This window comes from Macaca mulatta, chromosome X, assembly GCF_049350105.2.
Source record: "Macaca mulatta isolate MMU2019108-1 chromosome X, T2T-MMU8v2.0, whole genome shotgun sequence".
In the NCBI taxonomy this organism is placed as follows: Eukaryota; Metazoa; Chordata; class Mammalia; order Primates; family Cercopithecidae; genus Macaca; species Macaca mulatta.
In genome coordinates, this window is record NC_133426.1 from 138,493,135 (window position 1) to 138,518,392 (window position 25,258).

The window sequence follows — 25,258 nt, forward strand, 5'->3', positions numbered from 1 at the left end:
GGCTACGCGCCGCCAGCCCAGTAACCCCACTTTTGTGTGTCCTTCCAGGCCCCGATCGAAAAGCCTGGGAGGGCCGCCGAACTACCCCCGGAGGAGGAGCCAGTCCGAACCCAAGGCGCCACCGCCGCAGAAGCGGAGCGAGGCAGCAGTTGCCTCCATGGCCCACTCACCGGTGGCTGTCCAAGTGCCTGGGATGCAGGTGAGGAAGCGCAGGCCGCCCCCGCCGCCCACGTGACTACTTGGGAGCCCGGTGCGCTCTCGGTGCTGGGCACCGGCGACAAGGGTCGGCCCCAGGGCTCCCCTGAGGGCAGGGCCGGTCACTCTGGCCAGGTGACCTGGGAGTAGGGCTCGAGGTGTTTCCTGGTGTGTAGGCTAAGTAGTGCTCTTCGCTGGGAAGGCGAGGCGGGACTGAGGCGCGCAACTAGGTGGGGATTGAGGGCGGTTGGGGGTATAAAAATAGGCCAGAGCCACAGACACCTGCGCCTGCTGAGCTTGGCACGGTTGGGGATGGGGGGCCGGAACTTAACCTGGGAGAGATGGAAGTGCCTTGGGATTTGTGGGGTAAAACGCGAGTAGTGAGTGACCTACACCCCCCACCCCAAACACACACTCAAGTTGGGGCGGGGCAAGACCAGGGGTGGCGGCGGCGGCGGCTTGCATTGGGCTCTTCCTGTGTGCGTAGGGTTAAGAGAGAGGTGACCTCTTTCTCTCTTTCGGTACTGCTGCTTAAGGGCAAAGTTGTAGCTTGCTCCCCGACCCAGGCCAGCCCATAGTGTGGCGTGAGAAGTGCTGGTTCTGTTCAGAGTCGCTGAGGTGATGACTTCTCAGCCCCCTCTGTGCCTTTCCCACAAGATGACTGTTACATGTGGTTAAAGGAAGCTTTTTGTCTTGGACAAGGGACTACTGCATGGAACCCAACTTGTTACTCGAAGTCTACCCAGCCCAACCCCCTCCCATTATATTTTCATTTTATTAAAGGTAAGCTATGTCAGAAAACTTTTTATGCTGTTATGTTTTTAAATCGGTGCACTTTAGGCTATCTGCTAAATGTTACCCAAATCTACTAACTTTTTAAAGCGTTCATGTTCTATTTTTTTCCTTTGCTAGATGGCCCAAACAACCCATTTATGAATAGTTTAGAGGCTAAAACCACTAAAGCCTCAGTCCCTCATGATCTAAAATGTGAAAACAACCTTTTTTCAAATTCGAAAATAAAATGTTTAGTAGTAAATAGCTTATATTTCTAGTAGAAATCAAAGAGTTGTAGACTGGGGCCTCAATTTACTTGTTGATGCATGGAGTTCTTTTTTTGTTTGTTTTTCAGTGTTCTCATTTTATGAATGGCCACAAAAGTGATTTTTGAATTCTTTCCCAAAAAGGGATTATTTGTGCACCTAGAACTCCTGGTGTGTCCTAAACACCAGACATTTCAGCTGCATTTAGGGCAAGTCTGGGTTGAGTCTCAGGAAGTTAGTGTATATTAAATAAAGAGAGAGAGAGAGAGAAAGGGAAATAGGAAATAGTAGGGCTTAAAAAAGAAAAGATTAATCCACTCAAGCCTTGCAAAATGCCTCAAACTTTCTTCCTCTCAGGCGGCCTCCCCCCTCCTTCCCTCCCTCTTTTCCCCATGCACCCTGCCCCACACCCCATTCATTCAGTTCTGCCTTTGATTGTATCAAGGGAATTCATAGTTCTTAATACTAGTACAGTTTTGCTGTTTGATCTGGGAAAAAGTGACATTTTCTCACCGTGCTCTTCTTTCCATTCTGTGGAGAGTAAAACGATGCACATGTGAAGTTTGTCTGTGAGGGTCTCCATGCTTCTGGCTCCATTGTGTGCGCGAGCCTGCGTGCGTGCGTCAGCAGAGTGAGTGCCTCGCGTTCATCAAGTTTGTGATTCTGGGGAACTCTGTGTGCTGAGGGGAAAATAGTTTCTGATCTTTATTTTGTCTTGACCTTATTGAATTTATGTGGTTTAGGAACTGCTTGCTGTTCAGTATTTCTGATTGCTCCCTGCTTTAATTATCTGAGTTGCCTATCTCCTGAATTTTTAAATCTTAATTAATGTGGATTCGAATGTGAATCACATACTTTAAATTACAAATTCTGCCTTTCACTCTATGCCCTCTGAGTTGTGATTACTTTGTCCCACCTAATTTGAGTAGGGCAAACATCTCAATGTTAGCAAAGAAGAGAGGAATCTTTTTTTTTTTTTGGTCATTCTCTTCATCTTAATGAAATGGTAAATTCTTAACTTCTTATTTCCATTTTCTTTCTAATATAGTTCTTAAGCACTTTGTGCAGCACACAATTTTTTCCATAGTTGAAATTGTACAATACCTTAATAATAAATTTGATAGCATGCAGTGTGACTCTTGAACCTAGACTATTTTTATTATTGTTATGTAGCAAAATATTGCGGATGAGATGCAGAAATCTATTGTGAGCTTGTAAAATTCTCCTAGAGTTTTATGAAAGCGTCAGGAGCAACTTTTAGACCTTTAGAAAACTTGAGTTAGCCATGTGTTCTTGAAATTACTGTATAGTGTTTCCACAAATCAGGGTGAGGTGGCCGACCAGCCTATAACTTTTTAACAGTTTATTTTAGAGAATTATGTAGATTGATGGGAAAAATGATTTTTCCAGAAATAAAAACAAAATTGCTTTCTCCACAATTTTTTTCTCCCTCTGAGGAGAGATGTGGAGTAGAAGCTCAGCTACCTGTTCTATCACTTAAGACTTCCAGCATTCCTGACTTTCAAACAAAGAAATTGCTGTTGCCACTAGTTTAAAATAGAAAAGAAACTTGGAGTGAAGAAAGAAAACCCAGGATTTGGTCCAGTTCAAATTCTTCCTTTTGAATTGTTACTCAAACTCATATTGTTGATATTTCTTAATATTGTAGTAATGAATATTTTTGCCATATTACACCAAATGTTGAGGGTATGAAGTTTTTTGTACTTAATTTGTGCTTGCTTCTTTAGTGTGTAACTAGAGGAATTTTCCATAGCAGTAGCTGAACTCTTCAAACTATTTAAAGTACACCTTAAAAAAAAAACCCAATAAACCTATCTCTTTCCACTCAAATATTTACTCTTTAATGATTCAAAACCTGTTTTCTTTGAAGTTTTCAGTTATAAATCATACTTAAGTTTAAGATATTTCCCCTTAGAACCTACAATAGTATTTTTGAGGACAAATTTTCATTTAGAATATTGTTAATTGTTAAATCTTTCGTAAGATGTAGGTGGGAGAATAAAGTTAAATGTTGAATTAGAGTACTAAATGTTATGCTTTATCCTGTGCCTCTTGTTAAAGAACTTTTAAAGCTTCTGCTAACGAACTTTAAAATTAGCCTTCATGTATCTTTAAATATGACCCAGGTGGTACAGTTTAAATCTAGTTGTCATTTGAGATGAGAAGCAGAAATGAAGTTTAACGATTAATGAACACTTTATTGAAGACTTTTATCTAAGTGGTAGGAAACATTGCCCAATGTTGGTGAACATAATCACTGGGTTCTGGGAAGCATAGTAATATATATTACATGTTCTGCCCTTAAAGATCTTAAAATCTTGTTGAGTTGTTAAAACTAGCACATGAAATATCAAATAATGCAAAATCTGTGAATTCACTGTAAGTATAATAGAAGTGTCAGACTGGAAGCATTGAAGGCTTCCAAAAAGTAAGCTGACCCCAAAGTCTTGTTAGGATGGACACCGAGCAGGGCATTTCCAAGCAAGGAAAAATCCCCAGCAGAGGTAGACAGACTAGGATTTTTCGACTTGACAATGGTACTCACACAACAATTCTGTTTTTCGCTTTCCATACAGTATTCAGTAAATAACATGAGATAGTCAACACTTTGTTATAAATAAGCTTTGTGTTAGATGATTTTGCTTAACTGTAGGCTACTGTAAATGTTGTGGACACATTTAAGGTAGGCTAAGCTATGATGTTTGGTAGATTAGGTGTACTGTATTAAATGCCTTTTCAACTTACAATATTTTCAACTTATGATAGGTTTATTGGGACATAACCACATTTTAAGTCAAGGAGCATATGTATACAATACAGATAAGGAAGGGTGCACTGCATTTGTGAGCGCATGCACACACACACATACACACACAATCTTTGAGAACAGGATAAAGTCATTTGGGCTGTCATAGAGAATTCCTCTAGAAAAATGATGCACTATAATATCAGAAAACTGGATTGAGTACAGATCATGATTGTCCTTAAATGCCAGGGAAGGATTTTGGCCTTTGAACTGGCCATTAAACAGTTCTGAGTAAGGGAGACTCAATGTACCAAGTTATATATCGGAAGGGAAATCTCAAAATTGGATGAATGAATCAACTGGAGGATTGAGAGATGTAAGGGAATTTGATCTACAGAGGCTATTTCTTCTTTTTTAACTTTTTTTTTTTTTTTTTTTGAGACAGGGTTTCACTCTGTCACCCAGACTGTAGTGCAGTGGCACGATCACAGCTGACTGCAGCTGCCACCTCCTGGATTCAAGCAATCCTCCCATCTCAGCCTCCAGAGTAGCTAGAACTACAGGTGCATGCCACCATGCCCGGCTACTTTTTATGTTTTTTTTTTTTTTTTTTTTTTTTTTGTGGAGACAATGTTTAGCGGTTGTCCAGGCTGGTCTCCAACTCCTGGACTCAAGCAATCCATCCACATTGGCCTCCCAAAGTGCTAGGATTACAGGCGTGAGCTACTGCGCCTGGCTACAGAGGCTATTTCCATGGGTCAATCATAGTTATACAGATGCAATGGGCCTTCCATGGGCAGGTTCCCTTCCATATGTTTAGTACTATGAAGAAAAATTAATTACCAGGCTTAATAATTAGCTAGTTTCAGAAGGAAAAGTTAAAGACTTTGTGGTGTTGAATATGAGGGAACTGGGAGACTTATGATACATCTGAAAGAAATTGGAATGTAATGGAGAAGAGCCAGATCTGGTAGGAAGTTAAGGATTTCTGTTCTAGACTTGTGAATTTTGTGGTAACAATGGGATGACAAAGTACATATGTCCAATAAGTAGTTGAAGATGTAGAACTGAAGCTTTAGTCATTCATCAGATATTTACTGAGCATCTACTCTATGCTGGGCACGTCACTTGAAAATGAAGGACTAGAGACATCAAGGAGGGAGAGGTTCATAATGCCAGAAAGAATATGTGGAAGTGAGGGCCCTCATGAGACAGGACACATAGGTTGTAAGAAAAGGAAGGATGGCTTTAAGATGTATGAAAAGATGAAAAAAATGTGTCAAGTTAGAGAGTTAACTGGGGTGGGGTGCGCGGATTCTTTATTTAACAGTCATCAGGAAACCTACATTGGAGAAAGAATTCAGGTTGGTACCAGAGTCCAGTATGTGGAGTTCATACCTCCCTTACACCTCCCTACGGGGATAATCAGATTCGCAATTTGAGGTTGAAAGCATTGCTTTGCATTGGTGAACCCGAATTATTGTCCTTGTTGTTGAGTAGTTAATGCAGAGGTGTTGAATATGCTAATGATAATGGCAGAAGACCAGCTGGAACAAAATAATCAAAGACTGTTAGCTGAGAGAAGCAGGGGGGCGGCGGGGGGATAGTTAGAACTTTTAACACTAGGGGAGTAGGGACTGTAGGGAGAATAAACAGAAATTGGGTATGATAGGACATGTGCCTTCAACAGTAATCAGAGTTTAGAAATGGCACGTGAGTACAAAGGTCCATCATCATGTACTTCCCTTGCTTGAGTCCCAGAAAATAAGAGAATATAATTTAGCTGGTACTTAGGAACCATTGAACATTGTGATGCTGTATTTTTTATTCTGCTTTTCATTTATTCAGTGACCTTGAGTAAATCATCTACAAAATGGGGAATAATAAAAGCTGCATTTCCTTTGCCTCAATGAGAGGTTATTAGGATGAATTAACTATCATCTGTGGAGCTGGAGCTCCTTTGTAAAAGGTGTTATGATGTATGGGGGCAGTTCATCCTGCAAAACAATGCTTGGCTAATCACATGAAAACACTGTCATTATCTCATCTCTCTCCTTGATAACCCACATTTTTCTTTTGAAACCCAATCACCACCCCACACCACCCCAGTGAGACCCAAAGCCCTCTGCTCAGTTTTCTATACTTTTTGTTATATGGCTCGTCTCTGTAGATCTACACTTAGTTCCCACTACTTCCCAACAAGAAATCCCGTTAATTCTACCATGCCAGTCACAGTTCAATAATCAATGATTGGCCAAATTCTACCTGATTTTCAAGGTCTTCCATCTTACCTTCTTTGTGAACTCTCTCTGAATGTCCCAGGCTATAGAAATCTCTTCTGTTTCCAAGCACCTATTCTGTCTTTTGTCAGTAGTAGATACTCTTGTCCTTAATGTATATACTGCCTTATATTTTCTCTAATTATATGTGTTATACTTGTCTCCCAAATGAGGTTGTACATTTCTTGAAATCAGGGACCATGGATTTCAGTTTTCTTTGTACCATTAGGTATGAATTATATGTAAAAGTCTTGGCTAATCACTGTACTATAGAGTGGATGTGTCTCATTGTTTAAAATTCTGTTTCTTTAAAAATATTGTACAGTGCTTGAACTTTGTACGCCTTAAAGACTAATTTATGTGTGTACAGTGTAGACTTTCTATACCTATTTAAATGATTTTCATGTATTATGTGTAATATGTCTAGCAAAATATTCTTGTAACTAATCATCTGTTCACACACACTGAAGCTCTCATTCTCTTGCCTTCCACAGACTTTGAGAGAAAAATGAGCTTCATTGCTTTCTTAGTAACCATGGCTGATTTCAGACAAATTTGTGTCTCCCCTGATCTCTTCTCCTTTTCTCCTTCCTTCTACTTGTTCTTTCCCATGGCTCTTCAAGGTCCTCTCACTGGTGATTTGGACCTATCTACCTCTTATTTCTTCCCTCTGCCCTCCCACTCCCCCAAAAAAAAACATAAATAAAAAACTGTTTTACTTTCCTGTCTGAACTGTCACATTAGAAAGAATCTGATAATTTCACTCATACTAAGATGTTTTTGATTAATGGCTCAGTGCTTTACTTCTCCATGGATATTCACATTGTACAGGGAATTATACCTTAAGAAATGGAAATCTAATAGTAGAATTTCAGACATCTTGATAGCAATTTTGACTGAGTTCTGTGTTCTGAAAGAGTGGTGGTTTTACTGGTTTTATTTGTTGCTAGAAAAATGGTGTTAGGTGAACAAAAAATAACAGTATTATTAGCTATAGTACAACAAACTCCTTTTCATTTCTCATAATTAAGACTCAAAGAATTTCTACCACAGGCACATGTAAAACAATGTCTCTGAAGGAATGGCAGAATGTAACTCATTTTTTAAAAAAAATCAATTAAATACACAGAACTAAAATTTTGACCACTTCTTTTTTTCCTTTTATTTTAGTTGACATGTAATAATTATACATATCTATGGGATACAGAGTAATATATTTTTTTGTGAGACAGGGTGTCACTCTGTCGCCCAGGCTGGAGTGCAGTGGCACAATCACATCTCACTGCAGCCTCAACCTCCCAGGCTCAGGTGATCCTCCCACCTCATCCTCCTAAGTAGCTGGGACTATGGGCAGTCGCCACCGTGCCTGGCTAATTTTTGTATTTTTTGTAAATATGGGGTTTCATCATGTTGCCTAGGCTGGTCTTGAACTCCTGGGCCCAAGCGATCCACCATGCTTGGCCTCCCAAAGTGCTGGAGTACAGGTGTGAGCCATCGTGCCCAACCGAGAGTAATATTTCAATACATGTATATGATGTGTAATGATCAAATCAGGGCAATTAGCATATCTATCACCTCAAATATTTATCATTTTTTTATGGTGTGAACATTCCAAATCCTCCCTTCTAGCTTTCTGAAAATATACAATAAATTATGGTTAACCATATTCGCCCTACAGTACTGCAGAACAGAATTTACTCCTATCTAGCTGTAATTTTGTGTCAGTTCACCAATCTGTCCACATCTTCCCCTCCTGCTTCCCTTCTCAGCCTCTAATACAATTCTATCTATTTTCTCATATGAGTGAGAACGTGCAGTGTTTGTCTTTCTGTGCCTGGCTTAACATAATGTCCTCCAGTTCTGTCTATCTTGCTGTGAATAACAGGATCTCATCCTCTTTTTACAGCTGAATAGTACTCTCTTGTGTATACATACCACATTTTCTTTATCCATTCTTAACCCTATCTTCTGTGCATTTCTCACTTGGTCATCCGCCATTTTAGACTAAAGTGTTAGATGACAGGAACGACATCTTTGAATTAATGTTTGTAGAAATCAAATATTTATTGAAGATACTAACTAATTTCTCTTAATACTCCTATAACAGAGTGATTCTGTAGGAAAATGCCTTCACATTTGGATTTAAACATAAAACTAAGGGCACATTGACAGCCAACTCTACCCATGATCCTCTTTGTTGTCCCTCCCTAAAACCACATATGATTTAGGAAAATCACCTATCTGAACATTCAGAGAAACCGGAAGTCCTATATATGGAACATATACCGTCCTCCATTCCTGCCTGCCTCTCCCCACCACCCCTCACTAGCATATACCTTGCTGGGGATAGAGCTACAGGATGCACCTAAAAACTCCCCCTCAGGCTGTTCTGGACTTGTTCCAGCCTTCCCGACAGCAGCCTGCTGGCCTTTCTTTTCCTCCATTTTTCATAGCATCGTGGATGAGAATGATTTGTGTCTCAAAATATCAGATTAACCACTGGTATGTCTTAGCTTTGGATAGTCTGGCAAAATTAGAACAAAACTGTGGTTCATACTTCCTGAGCCCCAAAGTAAACAAAATTGTAGATCGCTTAGATGAAACAGGTGAAAATAGTCTAATTATCTTTTTTATATGTTCACTTTCTCTTTTTTTGGTCAAGCATCTTAAAAAATGTGCCATTGAGGAAATCGAAGCCATTGTGTTTTTGCATTTTTCTCATGAAAAATGTTTACAGAAAAAGTTTTCAGCCTTTCTTTGTGATCCTTGTAACAGAGATTATGTATTGTCAACAGTGTTTTAAATTTTTCCCTCTCCTTCTATTACCTCTTAAAGAAAAAGTGGGGAAAAGAAATCTATACAAGTACAACCTTATTAACTTAAAATACAAAGGACTGAAATGCATTGAGTTCAAATCAACCATCAATGGGTTTTTTTCAATTTGTTTATTATGGAACAATAGGGTGTCTAACCAAAGAATTAACAGTTGCTTTGAATTATAGAAAAAGCTTCCCAGTATCAACTTAGTGAAGTTTTACTGAATTTGAAATCCATATTACACTAGATGTGTTAGGAAATTTCTAAGCATGCTAGTGAATTACTCTACCAGGTTTCAATCGTGCCTGGTAACACAATCCTAGGAGTGAATTTTTGGCAAGTGGAGGAAATAATTTAAGAACATCTAGAAGCATCCAGATTTTTCTTTGAAAATGCATTTTTGAGTTGCTCCGTTAGTCCCTTTTTAACCCTTCTTCCCACCCTCAGCTTTCCACTAAACCATTGGCTTTGGGACATATCACTTTACAGTATGTTATATTAAGCTAGGTTTGACTGCTTGATGCACTATAGTATGAATAACAGAGCAGTGGGTGGTAGGGGAGGGATGGGCAATATAGATAATCAGGTGGAGCATAAGCTGTTATTAATGCAAGACAATTTAGGGGAGCTGAGCCAGTAGAAACCATAAAGTCAGAATTTCTTCCCAAAGCCTCTGGCTCATCATTATCGCTGCCCACTAGAGCTGGGAAAGTTTCTAAACTCCCTGATCTCAATTTCCTGCTGCCTGCCTTAACTTTAAGCAGAAGCACAAATGAAACCAATCAGCAAAGTACGCACACATGCTACTAAAAGTATGGTGACAGAAAATAGAACTTTGACCTGTTGTGGTTAAAGAGACTAAAGTCAATGTATCTGACAGCCTTAGGGAAATACGCATATTTCAAATGTATGCTTTTTAAGTGCTACTGGCCCCACGGGAAGAACACTTGGCAAACTCATTAATTAGGATCCTGTTTGAATCTCTAGTTTTAGTTCAAATCTTTTGTTTGAACTTAACGGTGAGCTTTCTTAAGTGCTTGTCGGTAAATGGTAATATATTGGACTTTACCAGCTTGGACAGTGGTGACCCAGGTTTTATATTTTTACACACAGAATCTACGAGGTTTGATTTAAGCCAGAAAATTATTAGCAGCAAAGTTTGGAAGGCCTACTTTGGGTAGGACAGAGTGCTTGCTGCCTATCTTTGAAATACAAAAAGTATTAGAGAGTTCTTGAGTTCAAGAAGTTTATACTCTAACCAGAGTGACTAGACACCTACACATTTAGAAATCTAACAATGCAGAACAGTAGTAATGAATCCCAAATAAGATAGAATCTGATGTAGAAGCATCCATCCCAAGGAAGCCTGGAGTAAGAAAGGAAACTATCCATTATAGAATACCTTTCTGCTAGGCATTCGTGTTTTGCTACTCCACTACATCGCTTCTCGGCAGGATGGCCTTCAACAGACCTTTAAAAGAGAGTAGGAGGCAAGCAGGGGAAAAGGCCCAAGGGGACACACACAGGCTCCTTGTATAAGAGAGATTTGAGGTAGGTACCTGTTGGTATGAATTGTGTTAGGGCTACACTGTAAAAGGCCTTGAATGCCAGATTGATACATTTATTCTTCACTCAGTCCATAACAAGGAGTTTTGGGTTTTTATTTTTTTATTTTTTAGCAATATAGTGAAATGATGGAATAACGTTGTTTGTTTTGGAAGATTGCATTAGGCTGTTGGAAACCTAACAGGGTAGGCTGGAGATAAGGGAAGGCTTAATTGATAAGGGTTTAATCTAGGGCAGTGATGGTTAAACTGGAGCATGTATGGGAAGCACCTGGAAGGCTTGTGAAAACACAGACTACTATACCCTAGCCCCAGAGTTTTTGATGGAATAGATCTGAGGTGAAGCCTGTGAATTTGCATTTCTCATGAGTTCTCAGCTGCTCTGCCAATTTGGGGAGCACTTTGAGCACCACTCAAGGATGACTTTAACAGACATTGGCGACCCCTTAAATGTGAGAAGGGAGGAAACATGATGAGAGAGTAGAGTCAGAGATAAGGCTGAGTTTGGAAGAAAATTGGTACAGTTTTGGGAATGTTGAATTTGAAGTGCTGGTCACACATCCAAGCAGAGGCAATCAGTAACACGTTTGTTGAAGAGAGGAGATGGAGATTGGTGAATCTTATGTGAAGATAGTAGATGAAATTGTGAGAGATGAAAACAACAAGATTTCCAGTTATCTTTCCAAGAAGCCGAACTCAACTTTGTGTTAAGTTCTACAGCTTCCAAAATCTTATGGTCACCCATGACTTCTGTTTTCCTTAATCTAGGCAGGTTTGTGACTTAGCAAACACCCATCCTCATCATTATATAGTTACCATTGGCCCGTGTGTGCTGTTAAGTAGCCTACTTCAGTTTTTATTGATTGATTTAATTTTATTATTGTTATATAATTTTATTATAATAAATTTTACAATATTAATTTTATTGTTTATTTTGTTATATTTATTTTTATTGTTTTGGTCTGGATAAGCCCCTTAGATGACAAATTCTTACAAATAGAACCTTTCTGTGGAATGATGTTACCATGCTCAGTATGGTTAGGTATTTACTGTAGTAAACAGTTCATTAATGCTTTTATCTTCAAATGCAGACCCTTATTAAGAACATGAAATCTGTTTATGCTTATAGTTGCTAAAATGCAACTTGGCTAAAGTAATATAAATGGCAGTATCTTAAATTCCAGTAAGTAGCAATATTTCCCCCACAGGTAGACATTTTTAGACTTATTATATCCCCCCTCAAAAAAAAACAAAACAAAACAAAAAAACACAAAAAAACAGACTTAGTAGCTCTGGCTGCATATACACCACACACACACACACACACACACACACACACACACACATTCACAATCCTGACATTTCAAAGCCGATTTGTATTTATATATGTAAATTCCTGGAAGGGAGAGGAAGTCACTTCTGAATCATTAAAGAAATATCAAACCACTTCCTAGATGGCCTTTCTGCTCTCTGAAATATTCTCGATACCTGTCAGATTCATATATTATCTTTTGCCAACAGGTACCCATAGGAAAACTCTGAGTTTAGTTCAAACAAAGGATTAGAACTGAAAATAAGAGAAGCAAGTAGGGCAACACCAAACAATGTGAGCAAACTTGATTTACCCACCTCATTCACCAACTTTGGACCTAAATCACTTTTCAATTTCTAAAATGAACACACAGCCAACAAAAATGAATCCATCCTTCAGAATCAAAGATTTGCTACCAATGAGGATGTGCAAAAGCATGTGAAGAAATATTCTCTTAAAAAAGTTTGGCTGGGCTCCGTGGCTCATGCCTGTAATCCCAGCACTTTGGGAGGCCAAGGTGGATGGATCACTTGAGGTCAGTAGCTTGAGACCAGTCTGGCCAACATGGTGAAACCCTGCCTCTACTCAAAATACAAAAATTAGGTGGGTGTGGTGGCGCATGCCTATAATCCCAGCTACTCATGAGGCTGAGGGGGGAGAATCGCTTGAACCTGGGAGGCGGAGATTGCAGTGAACTGAGATCACACCACTGCACTCAAGTCTGGGCTATAGGGTGAGACGCTATCTCAAAATAATAATAATAATTTAAGCTGTATTTAATTATCACTAGAATCCCTAAGTGACTTGCTTCCTCTTCAGGGAGTTAAATTTATTTGGATGTAAAAATGCTGATATGTTTACCTTATACCTCACACTTTATTGTGAAGATTTGTTGGGGATAATGATAGATAAATGGATAGATGAATGAATGTATATATGCACCCTCAATGTGTATTGCACATGAAGTATATTTTACATTTGAAAATACTTTTAATCTATTTTTTAAAAATAAGGCTCAATATTTGCCTACAGAGTTTTTAATAAACTATACTAATAGTAGATACAATTATGTTTTAAAAGTAGAAAAATTCATTGTCAAAATAAAAATGAATAACAGGATGGTCACTAAGTTCAAGGAGCAGAAAAATATCATTTGAAAATGTCATTTAAGAAGGTCTGCAAATTAAAGGAAATCAATGTAATTTATGTAAAAATATGTATTCAGTAAAAATTGTGGTGTCCATGGACTTGCTAAATATTTTTATTATATGAAAATATATGGAAAATACATAGAATTCTTTACCTCATTTAAAGCCTCATTTACTGGAAGGTAAAAACATGTGAGTATGTACCTATGTCTAAATATATAATAGCATTGTCAGTATTTTACACATGATGCACTTTTATTGTAGCACATGTTGCACGTTTATCGTGGCTAGTTCTTTCTACCTTTGATATTTAAACTCTTAGTATTCCTGAAGAAATTGAACTCACAGCAGTCTATAACATACAGAGTACAGATCATGGGAAATGGTTTTTAATGAAATTCAATACCAATGTTAAGCAGTTTTAGTGAATTAGGATTGAATTGAACATTATCTAGGATTATATTTATCAAGATTTTCAATTCTTTGCTTAATTTTTCCTGTAGAATAATTTTGCAGAGAATCATTGCATTAAAGGAACTGTTTTGATATATATTTGTTTACTTGTTAGTAAAATCAGAGATATGTGGACAGTAAACGAATGACTTCTACTTCACAGAAACTTGTCATCATTGTCTAAGCTCTTATTTTGAAGCTCAAATTGTTGTAAGTACTTAACACTATAGATTCTAAGGGATAGAGAATGGAAGGGACTAGGCATTGAATTCTGTTTCTGTGACAAAATCTTGTACCCGGAGAGCTGCGTTCTTTTTTTTTTTTTTTTTTTTTTTAACTATTTATCTCTTCATGAAAAATGGTGACTGTCACTGAAAGATCTTTTTTACTCTGTCACAGGCTTCTCAAAGGGCACATAAAATGAAAACGTGGGATTCAGCTAGTTAAATAATGAATCAATTTCGAGGTTTTAGCATAGGTGACACCTCCATGGTCGTCTTTTTGGACTGTGATTTCTGGTAATAGCAAGTGAAAAAAAACTATTACGGCCGTTGCTATGGATCTTCTATCTGCTGAGGTTCAGGCATCGTTTTTGGAGGCTGCGGTGTAAACCCTGCTTAGGGAAGGTAGAATTTCATAATAACAGAGGATTATTGCTGCCTCATGAGCAAACAGAAAATGTAGGTGAGGGAAAAGGTGTTGGACTCTGGAAGAACAGAAAAACAGTATTTCCAAGGAAGGGGAAAAGTAATCCTTTGCTTTAAAGATTGAGAATTCTTTCTGTATTTTTTTAGAATGGGAAATTTCTCTACTTTCTGCAGAGATGAGAAAAAGCTAACAGAAAAGGAAATTGGGGAGGTAATAGTAATTCGTTTTTTCTTGTTGTGTGTGACTTTTGTGATAAAAGTGACATTACATAATTAATTTGTTATGGCAAGAAAATGTCTAAAGAGCCTTTTTGTTTGGTAGAAAGCTTGTGCAAGATCAGGGAAAAGATCTAACATAATGGGAATGGTGATTACAGTTGCTTTTCTATTTAAGATGTGCAATTTTGGTAGCATGTGTATTGGACCAATAAATTGTTTCTAGACACTTGGAGTCATTTTGGGTGGCCTTTTTTTTTTCCCTTGGTAGCCAAAATGAATACTTTTCATTAATAAAGAAAGATGCCAGAATATCTCTCACTTGATTTTACTTGGCTAATTTGAACTGCTATTTTGTGGGGAGCGGGGGGCTAAAGAGGAGGCTCATTTTAAAATGACTGGACTTAATATCATTGTTATTTTTCCAGTAAGTTCTGGCATTAAACGTCTCCCTTGGGGAATGATTAAAACAGTTCTGTGGAGCATTTCAAGGCTGAGTAGCATCTCATATATACTCTAAAATAAGTTTGCCTAATGACTTTTTAGCACCACTTGATTTATGTTTTGGCTAAGAGTTCTAAATAGTAGTAGTCCAATTACTTTTTTCTAGGAATATTTGCAGATACTACATACTGTATTGTTTACATTATTAACTTTTAACTTTACAGTAGTTTAAAAGGTATAAATGTCTTTATGCTTAAAACAAACAAACAAACAAAAACACTGTTTTCTCTATCCTATTCCAAGATAGAGACAGTTCTCTCCCTTTGTCCACCCACATGCCTGGATTCTGGGTCAATCTGTGTAACTAGAAGTGTTTTAATTTGATTACTCTGGGGTGTATTTTTGATGGTAGTGCATCATGAAATTATAGTATAGGTGTGATCTTGGTTGAAAGATAAAGCACATTTTAGATATTTTTTAAAAATTTCTTTACCTGTAAAGATTATCTGTTAATTGTGAAAGAATACTTTTTATTTAATATGGCCAAGTGGCTCCAGAGCTTGATACTTTATTTTTTTTTCCCTGATAGGACACTAAATGATTTCCTCCTACTAGAATGAATGAAGAATGTAGTGTATGCTGTTCCACTATACTGTGAAATTGCCTGTGTGCCTCTCTGCAAATGTAAAGTAAAGGGATTGCATAGGTAATCCTTAAGCTCTAAAACTGAGTTTTGGAGATTCTACTCAGGAGTTGGGACTAGGTTATTATTTGTAAAAGACAGGGTACACACAACATTTTATATATTGAAGGGATCAGGTACTCATTCCAGGCAAATTTTGAATTTGATGTAAATAATTTTTAACTGAAGCAATGAATGTGTAATTATGCTTTTACTGTGTGTAATGAATTTTCTGCTAAGAGGTAGAAAGGCTATAATGTTTGGCTTATGCTTTGGACAAAAGGAAAGTTCTTTGAAATTTTGGATTGTTAGGTTCTCCCTGACAAATATTTTGATTCCCTGTATTTCTGGAAAATAATGATCATCTACCATCTTCCAGTAGTGCTTTTGGAGCTTTGTTAATTGAATGCAGTCTTTCTCAACCAGAATTCCTCATCTGAACCATAAAACAGAAAATGATTTTAGTTACTGTCTTCTCAATTCTCTCAAGAAGGACATATAAGGAAGCCCAATTCTAGATGCACCATAGAGCAGTTAATTTTTTACATACAAGAATTCTTTAGGGTAGCAGTGGTCAAACTATATCTAAGGGCCAAATACTGTCTGTGACCTAGTCATGTGAGGCCTGCAAGCTAAAAATATTTTTTATATTTTAAAAGGGTTATTTTAAAAAGATGTGACAGAGACTCAGAGACTGTAAAGTGTACCTGACCCACAAAGCTTGAAATATTTAGTATCCGGCCCTTTACAGGAAAGGTTTGCCGATCCCTGCCTTGGGGCATTAAGACTGAGAATTGCTGATCTAAAGAAAGGAAGCATTTTATAGTACTTTCACTGAGGTTGTGGATATAGCATGACAATAGAGAAGATTTTCACTTTACTAAGGTAACTGACTTGCCTATTGCTTCCATTATTGTGATGCTTAATTCAAGGAAAGACCTCAGATCAGAGTAAATAGGCAGATATGTTTCTGTTTGCTTTTTAGAGATACACTTTAACCATGGAATTACATAGAATGTTGTATTGGTAATGACAATGAATGATAAATTACATTTATATGTTTGCATGCAGATACATTTAAATATTTTTCTCAGTTTCTAGAGAAAGAAAATAAAAGTGGGATAATTTTATAAAGTAATATAAAGGAGGACAGGGGAGAAGCTTAATTGCTTTTCTCAGTATTTAAAATTAGATGGCCACATCTATTAGAGAAGGAAAGTGAATAGGGAGTGTTAAGTGTCAGATATAATCACATTTGTTTCCTCCTTGTACTGAGTAAGTGTCTTCACCCTACAATTAACATCTCAGGTACCTTGTCTGAAGTAAGGAGGATAATACTTAATCAAAAATGCATAAAATTATTAGATCATAGCATATGAAGTAATCAGGCTTTACCAATGCCACTTGACTACTTGATTTAGTGGGGGAGGTACCATCCACCATAAAACACGTATTGGTATGTCACAGAATTATCAAAGGAAAGAAAATGACCATCAGCACTTATTTGTAATTTGCTGCTGATTTCCTTTATCTCCGTATTCAGTTAATCATGAAGTTCTATCAGTGTTTTTTCCTGCAAAATATCAGACATCATCTCTTCTTTTGTCACACCATTCTTTTGTCATTAAGTAGACTCCAGGCTGCGTGTAGACATGATGCAGTTACCTAAAACACAACCTTTATTTTTTCACTCATTTGCTGAAAGCTTTCAGCGGCTCCCTACTAGCCTGACCAGAAATTCCGAGGAAAGATGAGTCAAGCCAGGCTTGCTGAGGTGGTCAGGAAAGGCAGTACTAGATAGCTGAGCTGGCTTTCAGACTGGGTATAAATAAGGGAAAGAAAGGGGAGAAATGAAATTAGCCAAGGCAAGAAAGAACAAAAGGAATTCTAAGGTTTCATTTTCCAAAATGTTTTATAAGTCCTTTTGGTGTAGGCAGTGAGGATTTGTTTGATGAATAGTACTTTCTCTCTGGTTAGGATTGTGAAATGATAGGGTACAAACCAGCTCACCAGCTCAAGTTGTAGATCACTGATCTTTTTGGGTAGACAGTGTTCAAATGATTTTAATTACTTAGAATTGCTCATCAAGCTGATTTTGGCTATAGCAATTTAAGAACTTATTAAGGAACTTTGTCATTTATCTCCATCCTGAGTTTACTTATTTGTCATTGCTCTCCCCACTCCACCCCCAGCTAGAAATCACTCATTATAAAACTTTTTTAAAAGCCAAGTATTTTATAAGGGTCACTTCTGGTCTTACTGCTTTTTAACGTTCTTAAACAGACTATATAGCATTTTTTTTCTGAAGGAAAAAGATCAACTTTTGTACATGTGTTTAGATTTAGTACTAGATGTTGATTATCACAATTGGAGAATTACAGTTTTGTTAAATTGATTTCTAAATAGACAAGTACTATAAATACCAACTAATATAATGCTTTGTATTTATATTAGCAAAAATTAACTTAGTCATATTTGTGTTGAGAACATGGAAATAGCTTTATGTTTGAAATGATATTTGTTAAAAGATTCAACTCATTAGTAGATATCTCATAATTTCAGTAGCATTTTCTCCTCTATTTGAACATTTGATTTGTCAAACATTTAATTTGTGCTTTGGTAATTTCAGCAATGTCAGCACAGATCAATGGGTGTAAAAATGGGTGAATTTGTACCTCTAGAGATTGGGATTAAGATATTTACAAGTGCTATTGACAATGGGGACAATGGAGTAGGATGGAGATAGGTTTCAGAAATCTTAAAGAAAATGTGGGGACCTTCAAGAGGAGATTAACTCACAACAAAAAGTAGAAGAGTCTTCTGAACTGGAATTATTTGGGAAAGTGAAAATATGACAATATTTAGTGCTTTTTCCCCAAAATGAGTGGTATTCCCCATGCAAAGGAAAGGGAACAGCAATAATAAAATTGTCAGTGAGACTGCTGAAATCTCAGCCCTGTATTGTTAATGCAAGCTACTGTCTCATATATATTGACTGTATCATGGTGCATAGTACGGAGCTTTTCTGTTCATTTGTAGTAGTTCTTCTTAGGCTTTCAGGTACAACTATTTCACACATACACACACCCATACCATTTTACTTGGTTTTTAAGTGTATTCTTATTTATTAATGCATTGTTCCAAATCTTTTAAAGAATTAGAGTAATAAAAACTAACAATAAACATTTGTTTAGCCCTGCACACATATACACACACATAAACACAGACTTTGATGATATTTTTCACTTTGGGAAAATGAAAAGGTGGTTATTGAAAGACTAGAGACCATTCTTTTGTTCAATAACTTCCTCTCTTTTTGCCAAGATTAAAATCATTTGCTATTGATGCCATCATGCCATCAATATCATTTTCTTTTGATCATAAAATGTTAAAGCCAGCAGGACCCAAGAGATAATTTTCCCTAGTCCTATGATTCCATTGGATAACTCTTAATAAATACTATTTGATTAAATTTGTTCAGAATATAGATTTGATTAAGGAGGAAAATGTTGGAGGGAAATTATTCTGCAGCCACTTTCTCATTAAGAATGAAAAGGTAAGTCTATGTAAAATTCCACTTTTTCAATCAGTGTTAATTTTCTAAAAGAACTCATGGTGTTAATAATTTAGTGCTGTGCTTACAAGCTTCAAACCTATTGATTTTAATTGGAGTTCCACATCTAGAAGAAAGATAGGCAGTGAGCAAATCAATTTTGTTTTAATCCAATGCATTTTAATAAGTGTGCTAAAGATTCACCATAACATTACCCATGATAGTTCGATATTTGCTATAAGGGGCTGCTGCCTTAGATTCTAACCAAAGGCATTTATTTCTGAAAGTACTAGAATGACATCCTTTTATTTTCCCTCTAATATGGATAGCATAAAATGAGGCTCTCAGCATCTGTCACTTCCAAGTGCCCTGTGTGGGTTTGATTAAATAATGGCCTGAATAAATTAGGATACCTGTTTTATCATTTATATATTAAAAGAGTCTTTGTCTTTCTTTCATTGTATGGCCTTTTCCCCCTTTCCAAATGAATATTTTATAGTTAGGTCTTGTTATCAATCCCAGGCCATATTTGTGTAATGTCCTGTTTAGTCAGTAATAATTCCTGTAATTTTAACATTAATGCTCATGGTTAAACCTGACGCCTGGTTGAATTGTGTATTTCTATGTGTATTTCTATATGTATTTAGCACAATGAAATGAAAAGAAATTTACAGCAGAGTGGTATGCAAACTGTGGCTCTTCAAGGCCTCTAATCTTTGCATTAGAGTATGAAATCATCCTGGATGCTCCAGGACATACAGTAGTCATGTGGTTCTGGTTAATAGTGATTGCAGATGTGCTTCTAGAATCAGATTTTTATATACCACTGATATGCATCCTTGTGTGTGTGGCTACTACCAACTCCTCTTTGAGTATAGCTCCATATTCTTTCGAGAATTGCTGTTTTGCAACCCAAAGAACTCTCTCCAGTTGAAAAAAAAAAATCTCAAAGTTGTGATTTCGCAAAGTTTTTATTATGTTAATCACATGAAAATAGGGATTGACTTAAAATTTCACACCTATGTTAACATCTGTCAGTTTATTGAATATAATCTCCCTTTCGCCAAAAGTCAGAAGTCAAGTTGCAAATGAAAAGACAATCACACACCAAAGATTTCATTTTAGGAGGGCCCCCAGGTAAATACCCTGCAATCATCCAACGGCCATGGTCTATAAAGGGCCATACTGGATACTGTGAGGATAGCTGCCACTGAGTAAGGCAGAGCCCTATCCTTAATAAACCTACTATTGAAAATAGAAAGTCATGGCAATGAAAGAGAATGCAAACATAATAAAATGTGTGCTCCAATGGAGGCACAAGTAAAGGCCTGTGGGAGGGCAGAAGATGAAGCAATGGATTGGTTAATCAGGTTCCCCTAGGGGGATGAGAAGGCTTGTTTTGTTTTTAATTAAAGATGCTGCAATTTTCAGAGATGGAGAAGGAGAAGCAAGGTATTGTAGACTGAGAAAATGGCATGAGTCAAAGGCTCAAAAATTTAAAAATAGAGTCATTTCCTAATGGATCACTGTATTTAAGTTTGTATGTCTAAGGTATTACCTACTGAAGCATTGGGCCTGAAATATGTTAAGATATCCCTGGAAGTTTCCCTTTGGACACTTAGTTTCACTGGATGTTCAAATTCTCTTTATACACACACACACACACACACACACACATACACAGAGATCTACATATATATATAGAGAGAGAGATCTATAGATATATATCTATATATACAGAGAAACATGTATATAGATCTATATAGAGAAACATATATATATATGTGTATATATATGTTACTTTCTGAGTACTACTTTATGTTCTGAGTGAATTTACTTCACACCTAAAGGAGAGAAAGACAAATAGAACTTTAGTTCCTGTATGAGCTGAACTTATTAGGTCCTTATTTAGGTCCTGTATGAGCTGTGTGAACCCCTTGATTTCCTCCGGGACAGTCATGTGTATATAATGGGACATGGCCAGTGTGAAAGATGAGAAATCAGTCTGGACAATGACTCATTCTGCTGCTCTTTATCTATTCTTGGTGTCTAGGCCAACTTCATTACAGTATTAGAGTGTTGGGGCTTGAATACGGTCTACTAGTGATTTTGAATTTCTTACTGGAACAATGGAGTGGTATATAATTTTCATTTGAGCTATTGTGTGCTGTTATAGGCTTGGCCACACGGCCAATACCAATGAATCCATTACCTTGTTTCAAAACTAGGGTTGGTGATTGCTAGTGATCAAGGAAGGAGAACAAAGGGACTTGGCTTCTAATACTTCACAGATTCACACAGCTTCAGAGCAGTAAGGAATTTAAAGATTGAATCCACCTCTCTCCCTCATACAGATGGTGAAATCGACATTAAATCACTGATTTCTTGTAATTTTCAAGATAAGTGAAATTAAGTCAATTTTTTCCTGACCTCTCTGCTCTCTTTATCTCTGTAGTACTTATAAGAAACCAGACCTCCTTTTTCCTTTGGAATGGCTGTAAGGTCAGAGAGGAATTAGCTAAATGATGCAATGGAATTTGCATCCAGCATTTATTGTGATGATAGCCTTGACTTTTGGTTTATTGAGAGAAGAATGTGATTGTTTGCAGGATGTTTCCTTCCCTTTACCCACGGATATAATTAAAGGTTTAAGGGAACTTCAGATCCCAGAGAGTTAGTTAAAAAAAAAAAATTAGTTATTTCTTTTCACTTAAAAGGGCGTATATCCAAAGGTGATTTACCTGGTTGAACAAAATAATCTGACGTTTCTTCTTTTAATTAAAATAACAGGAATGTAAAGACCTACATATTTGGGAAATGGAGCTAATGAAAGTGCTGCCTATTATTACTTTGGTTCTTGCTTGAGGATTTTTAAGATAAGGAAAGTTATTAAATTTATTCTCTTTCTATATTTCATTTTTCTTTGGAAAAACGTGATATGTGGTTAAGTGACAATAGAATCAAAGAAATGTCTCATTCTTCTTTACCCCATTGTAAAATGAACTGTCTTATAAACATGTAAAGAACAGCATTCTTCGCATCCCAGAATGTATCCTGCTTGCTTCCTTGTTCTTTTCCTCTGATCTGAGCTCGGGTAAAAAGAGGAATGCAAGTTAGGAGGCAGAGGAAGCTCTTCTCCTATCCTCTATTGAGTAGGAGGAATTAAGATGAAGGAATATTATCAATTATTCTTTTGTTCTTAAAGAGGAAGTAGACTCAAAATTATTAATCAGGAGAAACTCCTCAAACTGCTATGTTATTCATACGCTATGTCAAAATCTTTTGTAATAATTTAAATGAAATTATCCTTTACTAAAATATCTCCATTCTAAGTATTTTTGCTAATGAGATGCATTTAAAAATAAGAATAATAAAATAAAGAGAAGATGAAAAAGTACTTATACATTTAATTTTATTTCTGCCTTATGAACACGTTTTTCCTGTTGCTATGCACAAAATTGCCGAAAGTTTAAACAGTTGCCTTAATAGTACGAAATAATACTGTGTTAGACCTTTGACTTTATGCTTCACCATTGAGACCAGGGTTGGAGTGCTGTTGCCTCACTCATCTCAAAACTGCCTTTTAAGTGGGTAGGTAAAGATAAGGAGTCAACTGTGAGTTGATAAAACGCTGTCTGATGACCACAAGGAAGCCCAGGGTTGATGTAATGACATATTCTACTACATTTCATTTATCTCATTTCATGCATGTAAAATCTGGGAATTTGACTGCAACTTTATGTTGCAAAGGCAAGTTATAATAAACTTTGAGAAAGATGTAAAAATGTGAGTATACTGTAAAAATAGGTAAGCTAATACCATTTTCATTGTACACTTAGTTAAAATATTTTGAGTCCTTATAAATATGGAAATACAAACTTAAATGACTGCCCGCATAAAGAAATTTAACTTCAAGCCAAATTCTTCATGTTTAATTTGAAACATATACAGACATACTTAATTTTTATCTTAGTTCTTATTCTGTCATATGCAAAATATAGTGGAGCTAAGTATTTTACTTCAGAAATATAAATCATAGAGATCTCTTAAGAATTCCATAAAATTTTATCTGATAACTTGTAATATGAACCTGAAGTTGTGCAAAGTAAAAAATTACTTTGCTAACATCACATTCTTCAAAGGTTGAGAAAATTTTGTCAGGAGTTTATTTTATCCTTCTGATTATTGAAGTAATCTGAGCATGCATGGTCATTTGAACAATTCTAGGCCTGCATAAACCTAGCACAAAATTAACAGTTGATGCTAAATGTTGTTTTTTATTCCTGGACAATTTCATCAATTTGTGAGGGTTTTTTAATGAACAGAACTGGAAACCTTAGTATTAAGGGTTACTGAAGTCTACAACAAATCACTGATAAAGCTGGAATTGGAGCTGTTGGCTTCTTGACATTGGATCCTATGGGAATCATGATATGGAATAGCATCACTACTTTATCTCCTACACTCTAGAGGCTAACCCATTCCAATCTGGTTATTGACATGGAAAAAAAACAGTCTGAGAAACGCCAGAAAGTCAAGATTACTTACGGATCATTTTTCTTTAAAATGGTGATATAAAATATTTGGTAGTTGTGCATACATATGGGGGCCAATCAATTGCATAGTGGTTCAATAATTATAAAAAATTATATCATTTCCAGCAACATCTTTCCCACCAACCCCCAACCACCACAGTCTGGTTACCATTCTACTCTAGTTCTATGAGGTCAGTTTTTTAGATTCCACATGTGAGTGAGATAATGCAGTATTTGTCTTTCTGTGCCTAGCTTACTTCACTTAGCATACTGTCTTGCAGGATCATCCATGTTGTTGCAAATGATTGGTAAAAGGGTACAAAATTTTAGTTAGGAGGAGTAGGTTCAGAAGATATACTATACAACATGGTGATATAATTAATAATAACATTGTATTATTGAAAAATGCTAATGGAGTGGATGTTAAGTGTTCTCACCACAAAGATAAGAAATATAGCATGTAATGCATGTTAATTAGCTAGATTTAGTCATTTCACAATGTATATGCTGTATATTTCAAAACATCTTGTTGTATATGATAAATACATACAATTTTGTCAATTTAAAAATATTAATAAAAATTATATCAGTTGAAATATAGAAAAGTCCTATTTAAAATTTTTCCAATTCTTTTAAGTTTAAATTTTTCAAATTCTTTAAGCATTGGGATAGTACGGAGTAGACATTGGACAATTGTGTGATCTCTTTATAATGGAAAATAATTTTGGTTTTATAGCAAAAGGGGGTATAGTTTAAATTACAAATAAATCCAAGCTGTAGTGAAGGAACCTTAGACATGACAGTCAGGAGATTTGCATTCAAATTTAAGCTTTGCTACTAGTTAACTACTTATATCTTTGAACAATTTGTAACCTCTCCAGGGTATAGTTTCCTCCCTGTAAAAATAGATTTTGGACAACAAGTTTGCTAAGTTCCTGTTCATCTCAAAGATTATCTAATTCTTTTAACCTCAAGACTCTGTATCTCTTCTTAACTTCTCTAAGACTTACCTTCATTTTAACGTAAATGGCCTTAAATTACATAGCTTCCATTTGGTGATCCTAGCTTAGGACAAAACGGGTATACAATAAGTGCTTGTTGCTGATGGTGATGATAAAGAGTTGGATTGAATGACCTATATACATTTCCCTCCATTTCTAAAAGCCTGTGATTGAGAGAGCAGTCAATTGTATTTGGATTATATCTGGCACTTAAAAAAAGATAGTGTCCTGTTTTCTCCAACTCAGCACTAGTAAGAGTTATATGGCTGGTTGACTTTAAAATTCTGGGGTTTTTTGTTTTTGTTTTTGTTGTTGTTGTTGTTCCTTTGTTTTTTGTTTTGTTTTGTTTTTGTTTTGTTTTGTTTTGTTTTGAGAAAGGCTCTCACTGTGTTGCCCAGGCTGGAGTGCAGTGGTGCGATCATGGTTCACTGCAGCCTCGCGCTTCTAGGCTCAGGTGGTCCTCCCATCTCAGCCTCTTGAGTAGCTGGGACAACAGGCACGTGCCACCACGCCTGGCTAATTTTTTGTATTTCTTTTTTAGTAGAGACAGGGTTTCACCATGTTGCCCAGGCTTGTCTCGGACTCAACTAGGCTCAAACGATCC

General features: G+C 36.6%; 1 protein-coding gene across 2 annotated transcripts in view; it reads left to right on the forward strand.

Moving 5' to 3' along the window:
- STK26 (serine/threonine kinase 26) overlaps nucleotides 1-25,258 on the forward strand; it is a 55,688-nt gene that overhangs the window by 3,228 nt on the left and 27,202 nt on the right. Inside the window, exon 2 of one of the 2 annotated variants that reach the window (XM_015128177.3) lies at nucleotides 49-199. In XM_015128177.3, the coding sequence (XP_014983663.2) occupies nucleotides 49-199 (151 nt within the window). 2 annotated transcript variants of the gene reach the window in all.